Here is a 12,403-nt window from a genome sequence, read left to right as displayed (position 1 = left end):
ATAAATTTTATAAAAAAATTAAAATTTAATAACTTTTATAAAAATATTTATAAAATTAAATAATAACGTGTATTTACCCTTGGAGTTTGAAAGGGCTAAAGGGTTCATACCTTAAAATTGGGTTTTGAAATAAAGGGTGAGCAAACAAGTTCTGTTGATTTTGGTTTTGAGTTGGGGTCAAATTCGGCCCAAATTTGGATTAAAAGCCCAAATTCCAGCCCATGATTATCCTTAGCGCGTGCAGCGCCGGAGCTTGAAGGCGAAAGTTGAAACATAAAAAATCTGTTGCGGAACCAGCAAAACGACAAAGCTCTTGACGCTTTACTGACGCGTGGAAGCCAACTCCCTCTCCTAAAAGTTGAGCTTGTACGCTAAGGTCCCTCCTTCCTCAGTCAGTCCTCCCTCGTCTTCTTGTTCAGTTTGCTTCTAAACTAAGAAAAGGCAACGGTTGTGGACTCGATTTTCCAAACCATAATTCTGTAATCTACTCTTAAAATTCTTAATTTCTCGTTATTTTCTATTACTTGTAATTTGCAATGTCTCTCTAAAGTCTAAAAAGAAGGAAAAAAGGTCTCTGTGCTGGATCTTTGACTACGTCCATGGAAGAATCTCACAGCAACCTCCCTACTAGCCATTTACTGGGCTCTGTTCCTGTAAGCACCGGTTTTTTAGGATTGATTATGATTGATTTTCATGTCTCAATGTATTTTTTTGGTGTTTATATATGTTTTTTGTTTGGCATTTTGGGGTATAATTTTGAAGTAAAGGTGATCCTAGTCAATTGCATCATCGAAATAAAATTGGTAAAGTTTTGATTTTTGTTTAGAGAAGTCGGTGCTTTTTGGCTTTTGTAAGAATGGGAGTTTAAATGTGACTGAGGTTAATGGTAATGCAATGCTTAAATATGGAATTTTGTGGGAAATATTTTAATTAGAGCCTTTTAAATGGATAATTTCATTTTTATTTATATTGACTTTCTTTGGAATAAGTCATTTGCAATAAAAGAATTTAATTGAATTCTCACACAATTTTGATTTCTATTTCTTTTAAAATGAAAAATTTTTTATTGAATTCTTTTATTTCAAATATGAGAATTAATAAAAAAGAAATCAATTGGATTGTATTGTTGTAAATTTCTGTTTCCAAACAAGGGGATTAAGTGAAGTTCATGAAGCTTGGTGATACAAAGTAGATTGGTGTATTTATCTTTTTTCTGTTAATATTGTTTTGTAGATAATTTGATTAGTATCTTTTTTTTTTCCCTTGCTTTACAGGCTGTGGTCAGTGAAGAAAAAAGTACCATCACCTATGGAGGTATGAGTGTTTTCTTTCTTTCATTTGTTTCGATAAAATTGTTTTGCGGTATCAAAAATGTAATAATTTGAAATAAAAATTGTTTATGAACTTATGTGCAGTCCCTGAAGCAAATATGCTAACATTCCCATCAAATAATAATGGAGGAGGTAGCAGCCGGGGTTATCAAACTCTTGGAAGTCCACCGGGTATGGTGTTTAAATATTTTATTTCCATGGTTTTGAATGTGTTATTGTGGATTATTAAGCTTGGTTATGTTCTTCTTTTTATCCTTGGCAATTCTCGCTATTATTGACTTTTTGTGAATCATTTTGTGGATCAATAACATATTTTTGTAATTTACTTTCCAAAATAAAATTTCTACCTTGAGGTAGCCGAGACTGAGTCTTGGTCGTATATTTTGTTATGTGTAAGGAAATAGGTTCTCAAAAACAATATGCAAACAATGACTTGCTTGGAAACATGAAAAGTAATGGCCTGATAACATCATCTTTGTGGTGAAATTCATGAAAACTGAAACTATTGAAGAATTTCTCCCATCATATTTAGTTTTACTTAGCATAACCTGTAAATGAGGAATGCCATTCTTATATTTTCCCCTTCTCAATTTGTAAGATTTACATCATCACTAAAAGAGATATGTATCCTAGGTCCTGTTTCAGTTACCCAAATATTTTGTCTTAATTTGGTGATTGAGAATGCCCAATAGGTTGGGTGCAATACTGATAAACATGGGTCTGGATGTAAGTTGATAAGAGCACAAATGTTATATCATGTGGATGGTTCAAAGAGAATACTTGAAATTGGTGGGCGGGTTTTTCTTTGCCTAGTGATGATGAGGCTTAGAAATGTAGAGGTTATATTCACAGTGCAAATAATAATTTGTCCAGTGGGACATTGGATTTTTTTTCACAGTTTGAGGTTGGGGAATTCTTTTTGACTTAAATAAAATGGGGCTGCCATATAATTTTTTCTTCCTTTAAAATAAATCCCAAGAGGAAACAAAAAGAAAGATAAAATAAAATAGAGATATTAGTTAGTAGGAGGATGAAACTAATGATGCATGGCATCTTTTTATTTCATAAAAAAACAATGATCTTAAAAATAGAGATCATCGTTGTAAAAGAACATAATAGTTCTGGATGATCACTTGCTATTACCTATATTCAATATTGTGAAATTCCTATTTTTCCTATCCAGATCTATGGTATACCTTTTCTTGTTTAATTATTTATTTGTTGATCTTCAATGACGTAGGTATTAATGCATGTATGGAATAGGAATGTCTGAGCATTTTAATGAGAATTTGACTAGCATTGTGAGGGGCTTTGAAGGAGAGTGAAAATGCATTATCTTTTGTTTTGATGTGGTACCATTTCACATAAGTTATTAGTGATGCATATTCTGTTGCATTCATCTGCATGTTACTAATTCTTGCTCCTATTTAACATCTCATCTTGTGCAGAAGGATTTGAGCAACAACCACCTAACAATTGGAAAGGGGTATTCAGTGTGTCATCATACACGCAGTATTTCAATGTGGATACAGACGTTGTCATAAACAGAATGATGAGCTCTTTTTATCCGGTTGGTGGGGATTTTTTCAGCAAGATTGATGCGAACCCTTATCTGTGAGTTTTGCTTTTTCCCTGCTCTGTCCAGTATCTCGAGATTAAAAATTTTTCATATATTAGAAAATCTTTTTTCTTTTTCAACATATTTCCATGTACTTCTGTTATTTTGATCCAAAAGTTGGATGAACTATTGTTGAGAGAAGGGAGGGTGGGGAGGGGGAAGGAATGAGTTTATAATCTGGTAGGAGGATTTGTGGGCAGGACATCAAAAGCATATACAAGAGAGTATCCATTGGTGCAGGATATTTGCAGATGATATAGTTCTAAAAGATGAGACGCGAGAATGAGTCAATAGAAAGTTGGAGCTTTGGAGAAGTACTCTAGAGTCAAAGGGTTTTAAGTTAAGTAGAATGAAAACAGAATACATGCATTGCAAGTTCAGTGAAAGCCGAAGTAGTGATAGGAAAGGAGTTAGTTTGGATGGAGTGGTACTGCCCCAAAGTAATCACTTTAGATATCTCGGCTCAATCCTTCAAGTAGATGAGAGATGTGAGGAGGATGTTAGTCATAGGATTAAAGCCGGATGGTTGAAGTGGAGAAGTGCTACGGGAATTTTATGTGATAGCAAAATTCCCAATAAGTTGAAAGGAAAATTTTACCGTACAGCCATACGACTAGCCATGTTATATGGTAGTGAGTGTTGGGCACTAAAGGAGTCATATATGTCTAAGATAATAGTTGCGGAGATGAGAATGTTAAGGTGGATGAGTGGCCATACTAGACTAGATAAAGTCCGTAATGAGAGTATTAGAGAAAATGTAGGAGTAGTGCCTATTGAGGATAAGTTAAGAGAATGAAGATTGATGTGATTTGGTCATGTGAAGCATAGACATACGGAGGCTCCAGTTAGACAAGTAGAGCACGTTAGGTTAGAGGATAGAAAGAAAAGAAGGGGTAGACCTAAACTGACTTGGAGAAGAGTAGTACAACATGACCTAAAAGCATTACACATTTCCGAGGATCTAACCTAAAATTGTTTAGAATGGAGAAAGAGAATCTATATAACCAACCCCAAATTCTTGGGGTAAAAGCTTAGTTGAGTTAAGTTGTATTGCTACTAACTTGTAGTTCTATGCATCTCATTCTTTCACTGTCATGTTTTGTTAATATATTATAATTTAATTAATATATATTATATGGGAAATATAATCTTTCTTTCCGTTGACAATGTTTCTTTTCTTTGTTAATAAACTATAATTTAGTTATTTTAAATTATTTTTATATTTGAATAACTTGATATTAACTGAAAATTACAATAATTTTTAATTGAAATATATTTAAGAATTCAACTAACTGTAAATGATGGGAACTAATTTAAAAGAGAAAATTCAAATTTAATAAAGCACTTAGAAATTGCTAATGACTTCTAGCTACATCAAACAATATAACATTGATATGGAAAGCGACTTTTTATTTTTATTTTTTAATTTTAATTTTATTTAATTTTAGATTGATATTTAAATTTAAAATTTTATAATTCTAAAAATAATTTTATTATATTGAACTAAAACCTAGTCATTGTTTTGGCTTTAATAAAAGAAGAAAGAAAAGTAAGGGAAGGGCAAGTCATTTGTCTTCTTCTTTGGTTTACCTGAATTATTTGAAAGAGAATTTAGTGAAGTACCTAGAAATTCCTAAAGACATCGGCATCTTTGAAATAATTGATAATTAATATGCATTTTTTTCTCTCCAAAATTCATTCATCCACTTATAAATAGCAAATGCTTACACAAATTTTTAATAACTCAACTTTTCAACTTCAGCTTTTTACTTCCACTTCTAAATTTGTTCAGGAGAATGGGTCTTCTGCGGTTTGCTCACTTTCTCTGCTTCCTTTTGTTTCACTTTCATTTTCTAGCTTCTTCTTTTGTCGCTTTTTCTTTCAATTCCTCCTCTGCAGCCATGCTGTGCCAACATGACCAGAGTCTTGCCTTGCTCCAATTCAAGAAAACCTTTTCCATTAAAAGTGCTCCTTCTATCTGGAATTCCCCTTACCCCAAGCCTTATCCCAAGACAGAGTCTTGGAAAGATGATATAGATTGCTGCTTGTGGGATGGGGTCACTTGCGACATAGAAACGGGTAATGTAATTGGCCTTGACCTTTCTAATAGCTTGCTCTATGGTACCATCTATTCTAACAATCCTCTTTTCTTCCTTCAGCATCTTCAAAAACTCAACCTCTCTTACAATGATTTCAACAATTCTCATATTTCACCTCAGTTTGGTCAGTTTTTGAATTTAACGTATCTTAGCCTAAGCTCTTCCGATTTTGTAGGTAAATTTCCTTTAGAAATTTCTCATCTATCAAGTTTGTTTTCTCTTGATCTTTCTGGGAACTATGATTTGATACTCGAAGCCACTGCTTTTAACAAGCTTGTTCAAAACCTAGCCCAGTTACAGGAATTGGACTTGAGTGGTGTAAACATGTCTTTGGTCGCACCTAGGTCCTTGATGAATTTTTCTTCTTCTTTGACATCTCTTAAACTTGAGTTTTGCAGATTGCAAGGAAAAATCCCGGATATCAGTCATCTATCCAAATTGGCTTCACTTGATCTTTCTTTCAACTTTGATTTGATACTAGAAGCCACTATTTTTAACAAGATTGTTCAAAATCTAACCCAATTACGAGAATTGAACTTGATTCATGTAAACATGTCTTTGACTGCACCTAGTTCCTTGATGAATTTGTCTTCATCTCTTACATCACTCAAACTTAGTCATTTGCAAGGAAGATTCCCAGATATGAGTCATCTATCCGGTTTCACTTGATCTTTCTCCCAATGGTTTGACAATAGAACCAATGATTTTTGACAAGCTTGTTAGAAATCTAACCCTAATAAGAGATTTAGACTTGAGCTTTGCAAACATGTCCATGGTTGAACCTTGTTCTTTGATGAATCTCTCTTCTTCTTTATCATCACTTGCACTCTGGTCTTGTGAATTGAAAGGGAAATTCCCAGACAACATAATTAAATTACCCAACCTCCAATTGCTCAAGTTACCATACAATGAAGATCTCAACGGTTCCTTACCTCGGCATAATTGGAATAATTCCCTCAGGTCTTTGTCTCTTTCTTCGACACAATTTCTGATATATTTAGACCATGGTTTTATTAGTAATTTCAAGTCTTTGGAAACTTTGAGGCTCGCTCGCTGCAATTTTAGAGTTTCAAAATTGGAATTGTTGGGTAAGTTGGCTCAACTCACTGTTTTGGATCTCTCCTTTAATAATTTCAGTGGTCAAATTCCATACTCAGTTGGAAGCCTTAAGCAACTCTTTTCGTTGGACCTCTCCTGTAACAATTTCAGTGGTGAGATTCCCTCCTCATTTGAGAACCTTAAATAGCTTGAAACTTTGAACCTCCAAAACAAAAATTTTGATGGCCAAATTCCTAATTATTTTATGAACTTCACACAACTTTTTGATTTTAGCTTATCAGATAATCGGTTTACAGGCCCCATCCCTTTCCAATTAGGCAGGTTTTCGTATCTATATCGTCTAGATTTGTCCAATAACTTCTTAAATGCAACAATACCCCTGTCTCTGTTTACCCTACCTCATTCAGGTCCATTCCAAGATAATCTATTGAGTTATATTGATTTGAGCAATAACAAGTTGCACGGCCCAATTCCAAGTTCAATTTTCAAATTTGTAGACTTGAGAGTTCTCATTCTCTCTTCCAACAAGTTGATAGGAGAAGTGTCTTCTGCAGTTTGCAATCTAAAATTCCTTGAAATTCTTGACTTGTCAAACAATAGTTTGAACGGCTTCATCCCACAATGTTTAGGAAATTTCAGCAACACCCTTTCAGTATTGCCTCTGGGCATGAACAATTTCCATGGAACCATCCCTGAAATATTTTCCATTGGCAACAACTTGAGATATTTGAACTTTAATAGAAATCAATTGCAGAGAAAAATTCCACTGTCCATCTCCAATTGTAAATATTTGGAAATTTTAGATCTTGGCAACAATAATATAGATGACACATTTCCTCATTTTCTAGAAACTCTTTCGAAGATGCGGGTTTTAGTGCTGCAATCCAATAAACTCCATGGTTTGGTGAAAGGGTCCTCTGCCAGTTATTCTTTCTCAAAGCTATGAATTTTTTACCTCTCTCATAACATCTTTACTGGACCTTTACCTGCAGAGTATTTCAATAATTTCAAAGCAATCATGAACTTTGATTTGAAAATGGAATACATGGCGGCACCAAATTATTCTTATGATTATTCAGTGTGTTTGACATTCAAAGGATTAGAGATTGAGTTGTCCAATCACTTCTTACAACCATTGATTTGTCAAGCAATAAATTCACTGGAAAAATTCCACAGTCGATTGGAAAACTTAAATCACTTAAGCAGCTCAACTTATTTCACAATCAACTTATAGGCAATATTCAACCATCATTGGGTAATTTGAGCAATTTGGAATCACTAGACCTCTCTTCAAATCTTCTTGTTGGAAGGATTCCTACGCAGTTGGTAGATTTAACATTTCTCCAATTATTTCGAGTTTCACATAATCAACTTAAAGGACCTATACCTGAAGGAAAGCAGTTCAACACATTTGATAATGCTTCATATGAAGGAAATTTAGGATTGTGTGGATTTCCACTAGAAAAATGTGACAACGGAGAGAGGCAACAACCAACAGCATCAATAGAAAATGATTCCAAGTCAAAAAATGGATTTGGATGGAGAATTGTATTAGCATTGTAACACTCTCACTTTAGGTAGTTCGTACGTTCTAATGTTCCGGTGATCGATATCTGTCCGGACAGCTAAAATGTCTGAAACTATATTTAGACTAGAGTGAGTAGTCATAAATAGACCAAATAATAGTAAGAAAAATTAAGTAAAAATTTTAGAAATAAAATACAATGAAGTAAAATGAGCCGGTGCCCTAGCGATGGGTGACCTAACGGGAAGTTGCTGTCTTCACAGCTAATAGCCCTAAACCCGAGGGAAATTCCGTGAAATAATTTTTGGGACTTCAGAGAAGAGTCATTGATGTTTCGATGGCATTAAGATGCCAAGAAAATGCTTAGAAAAATTTTTAGATCAGTACAAATAATTTTAGTCTGTTAAGCAAAACGAAGGGCATTTTGGTCATTTGACTTCAAAGACGATTTTTGACAAACTTGTCCATTTATGTAAGTGAATTACATGACATAAAATATGAATAAAAAATTCATGAAAATTAAATTGAAAATGAGTAGAAAAGAAAAGAAAATAAAATGAATTAAAATGGGACTTATGACATCACTATGATGTCATTTAAAAAGCTCCACCCAATCACCATTTGACAAACTAATAAAAAGGGATAAAAATGAAATAAAGATGAGATAAAAACAAAATAAATCAGCTGCCTTCTTCACCATAGGTGCCGAACCAAAGAGAAAGAGAGAGAGAGGGAGAGAATCCACCATTGTTGATTAAAACTTCTCACAAAAATTCCTTGATAAATCACCATAAAATTTTGAGCTTTCTTCACTAAACCTTCTCCTCACACCTTAAATCACCTCTAAGCAGCCATTAGAAGTAGAAATTGTGAAGATTTACAAGCTCAAGTAGGAGCTCCAAAGAGGTTAGTGTCCACTATCTTTATCTTTCTTTAAATTTAGGTCTAGGAAATTGAATTACATTGCAAATTTTGAGAAATTGAAATGAAAAACTTTGATATGCACACTTTATGTTTTCAATGGCCATAGAGAGGTTAGGACTTTGATGAATTCTTTGAATTAAAGTGATATATTGGCTGCCCTTAACATGAGTTTTATGATTAACACAATAATTGGGGGCTTAATGTATGAATTGGAAACCTTGGTCAATTAAGGTTAGGGTTTTGAATCAATAATTGGGGGTTGATATAATTGAGTATGAATTGTTGTTTTAATGGTCAATTAATGACCATTTGTTGTAGTTTGAACTGAAATTGGAGTGACTTGGGACATTAATTAGAGGAAAGGTGAGGCTGCCTCATGAGTGCATTCTGGACCTTTTGAGTCCAGTGTGCTTATGGGGTTATAACTCAAACTATGTAACTCCAATTGGTGCAAGGCCAATTGGAGGTGAAACTAGACACATAATGCAACATTTTTTGTGAAGATATCATACCCAGAAAACCACAATAGAATGGCCTAAAAATTGACCTAATCCGAATAACACACATTCTGTCATGGGCAAAATGACCAAATGAACAGTGTTCATTTGGTCATAACTCAGTGTAGAAATGTCCAATTGACCTAAATTTTATATTAATAGAAAGTTTAGACAATTTAGGACAACTTTTATGAAGAACACCATCTCAAATTTTGACCATAAACCATTTGAAATGCTGGCCAAAGATAAAGTACCAAAATTGCCAGAACACATTCTACCCAGAAATTCTGGGTGGATACCAATCCGGCTAACCTTGCTAAAATTAGCATAGCTTGAGCTAGAAAACTCCAAATGGAGTGATTCAAAAAGAGAATTAAAGAAGACACATAAAGGAACAACTTTCATGAAGAAAGTTTTATCAAATTTTTACTGTAGCTAGGTTCAATGGAACAGTGAATTTGGATATCAAATTCTGAAAATTTGAAATAAAATCTAGGAGGCTAAGAATTGAGTTTGGCAATCAATGCCAACAAAAATAAAATGCAAAATGTGGTATCTTGGTGAACTTAGGCTTAACAAATCTATTATGAATTAAAAAGTCAACATTTGAAGGGAAATGGTCAAGTAAATAATAACTACTAAAAAACTTAAGTTGCTAATGGAGTCAATGATACCCCACTTAAAGGATTTAATGTATACATAAATTATGAGAATAGGTAGAACGGAATTGTATCCTCATCACAAATAGAACTTGGGAGACATTGCTAATATATTTTGAAATGTGGTTTGCAAATCAATATAAATAAAAATGTTCAATCTAGGGATATGTAAAATGATGTAATAAATTAGATAAGGAATTATAAAGGAAAAATAGATGATATAATTGATAAATTGTGAATTATGTAAATGAAATTCATCAATATATGCATTAGATGAAAATGAGTCTAGATATTACATTTCCACTAGGAAATAAAGTTTAGAATGTTACAACAAATATATATAATAGAGTATATAATGAAATAATTGACTCATTAATATTAAATGGTACATGAGAGAAAATAAGGGGAATTATAAATACCTAGTAAGTAAAGATATCTCTTGAATTACAAATGATAATTCATATAAATTTTGAAATGAATAAATGAATCACATAAATGTGTGAATATGACTTTAGTTCTCATTAGGAGAGAAAGGAATAGTATTTTGAGTACAATGGTACATGAGGACCATTGTTGTGAATTGTGATCAATATGAAGGATAAAATGAATGTATAAATTATGAGAAATGCATAAATTATATATAATTGTGATTTAAAAAAATTTATGTTTCCACTGAGAACAGAATTAAGTGATATAAATTGTAATTAAAACTTATAACGAATTAATGATATACTAATGCATATTAACACTTAATGGTACTTATGTACCCATGTACTGCCTAGACACGTGTGCCAGATTGAATAGATTGGTACGCCAATGGGGTATTGTTTTAGCAGTACTGCGTAAGGCTTTATGCCTCTATTTATGACTTTATGCCTGCACTCATAGTTTTTATGCCCAATTACCTGTTATCATGGCTTTTAGCCATACTGACTGCATACTTGGTTGATGTACCGTATTTCATGTCCCATGGTATGACGGCTCGATATACCACGGTGTCCAGTGTCAATGATCCGCTTATCCAATTTAGTCAGCCTGTCATAGGTTACTTGGGCAGTGAAATTTATTGAAATAAGTTAAGAATATTAGTAATTAAAAATATTAGAAATTAAATAAATGAGTAAGACGACCTAAAATAAATTAGAATAGTTATTTAGTAGAAAGAATTGAAATAAACTAGATCGATATTAAGATTTAATTATTATGAAATAAGCTGAGAATTTTAATTATTATGAAATAATTTGTGGTAACTTAGAAAGTATTGAATGAAATGATAAAAAGATTTGCAATAGAGATATAACTTAAATAAGCATTACAAATGTATTTTTTTTTATAATAATATAAAGTTAAGAATAATAATATTCTTAGAATTTTTGGGAATTGTATATTACTGCTGTGACTTTAGGAATAAATTGCTTCTTAAGAGAAATAAATTGAACGAAAGAGTGTTGATACTAGAAGTATTATATTAAATTAGATTAAATTCCAGAGTATCCAAAGTATAATCAATTTCTTTCTTTATTTCTATATATTATTTTCTTGTTATATTATTGCACCACTAAGCAGCAATGCTTAGCGCGATGAATTGTTTCCTTCATGCAAGTACTCAAACTAAAACCCAGTGGACATTTGACTAGAATTTTTGGAGTCCAGATCTACAGAAGTGTTAGAAGTGTTTAAGGGAGTCACCTCCTCAGCAATGCATGTAAATAGTGCTCACATTAGTCATATTATATATTTTGTGTATTATAATTATTTCATATGTTGTAATGCAATCGAGGAAATTGTATTTAATATGTATGGGATGTAAATTAATAGATTAGCTCTTTCATCTAAAATTAATTTGTATATTATGTAATTTATGAACTTGTATAACTAGTTCGTATATTATGTAAATTAATGAAAATGTGAGAATTTCTATATATAAATCGTGCATTAATGAATATGTATGGAAATGAATGGATTTGTACAAATAAGTATGTGAATTACAAAAATTGAATGTAAGATGAATATTATGAGTATGAATGATATTTTCATTGTAAAATATTATTGAAAATTTCAAGCAGGTGAATAGTGAAATATGTCAAATGGTATTAGAATAAGGGAAACTCCATCAGTTTCTCCTTAGAAAAATATAATTTGATTTTAAAATATAACGAGAACCAAAATCACTAATAAAGTAAGATAAAATAGGGTGCTCCGGTACCAAATGTGCCACGTTTTGCTCAGTTACACTGTAGATGGGTAAGATGTGTCACAAGCAGGATATGGATGTGGAGTAATATTTGGTGTTGCGATGGGATATGTTGTGTTTAAAACAAGACAACCTATATGGTTTGTGAGGATGGTTGAAGGTGAAGAGCATCGAAAGCCAAAAAGATTCAACAATTAAGATTGTTTCTCCAAAAGAAACTTATCAATGCAATTTGTATTTGCAGGTAATATTTTGTGATGTTTCTTGCTTCATATATAATTTCATCTTAATAAGCTTTCCTTTTATCTTTTTATTTAAATATACTTAATGTTTTTTAGGAAATAAATTATTCTTATTGGTAATTAGCACTATATATGATTTTGTTATTGTAAGATTATATCCATTCAGCATAAATTTCTTACAATTCTTCCTCTTCTTTTTCTAAAAATTTTGTACCTTGTTAGGCAAATGAAGCATAAGTAAGAAGATGCGAAATT

The 12,403-nt window shown here is 32.4% G+C and overlaps 1 protein-coding gene and 1 pseudogene across 1 annotated transcript; both read left to right on the top strand.

Moving 5' to 3' along the window:
• Positions 1 to 258: 258 nt before the first annotated feature.
• LOC110645233 (uncharacterized) lies at positions 259 to 2,949 on the top strand. Its single transcript, XM_058134701.1, has 4 exons — positions 259 to 653; positions 1,275 to 1,314; positions 1,416 to 1,502; positions 2,780 to 2,949. The coding sequence occupies exons 1-4, from the start codon at positions 600 to 602 to the stop codon at positions 2,947 to 2,949; spliced, it is 351 nt and encodes a 116-aa protein (XP_057990684.1). The 5' UTR covers positions 259 to 599.
• A 1,763-nt stretch (positions 2,950 to 4,712) lies between these two features.
• Positions 4,713 to 12,104, top strand: LOC131173049 (receptor-like protein 9DC3; annotated as a pseudogene).
• Positions 12,105 to 12,403: the final 299 nt, after the last annotated feature.

Source organism: Hevea brasiliensis, chromosome 14 (assembly GCF_030052815.1).
Source record: "Hevea brasiliensis isolate MT/VB/25A 57/8 chromosome 14, ASM3005281v1, whole genome shotgun sequence".
In the NCBI taxonomy this organism is placed as follows: Eukaryota; Viridiplantae; Streptophyta; class Magnoliopsida; order Malpighiales; family Euphorbiaceae; genus Hevea; species Hevea brasiliensis.
The sequence above is the reverse complement of the archived record's forward strand: the minus strand, read 5'-3'. Positions and strand labels throughout refer to the sequence as shown.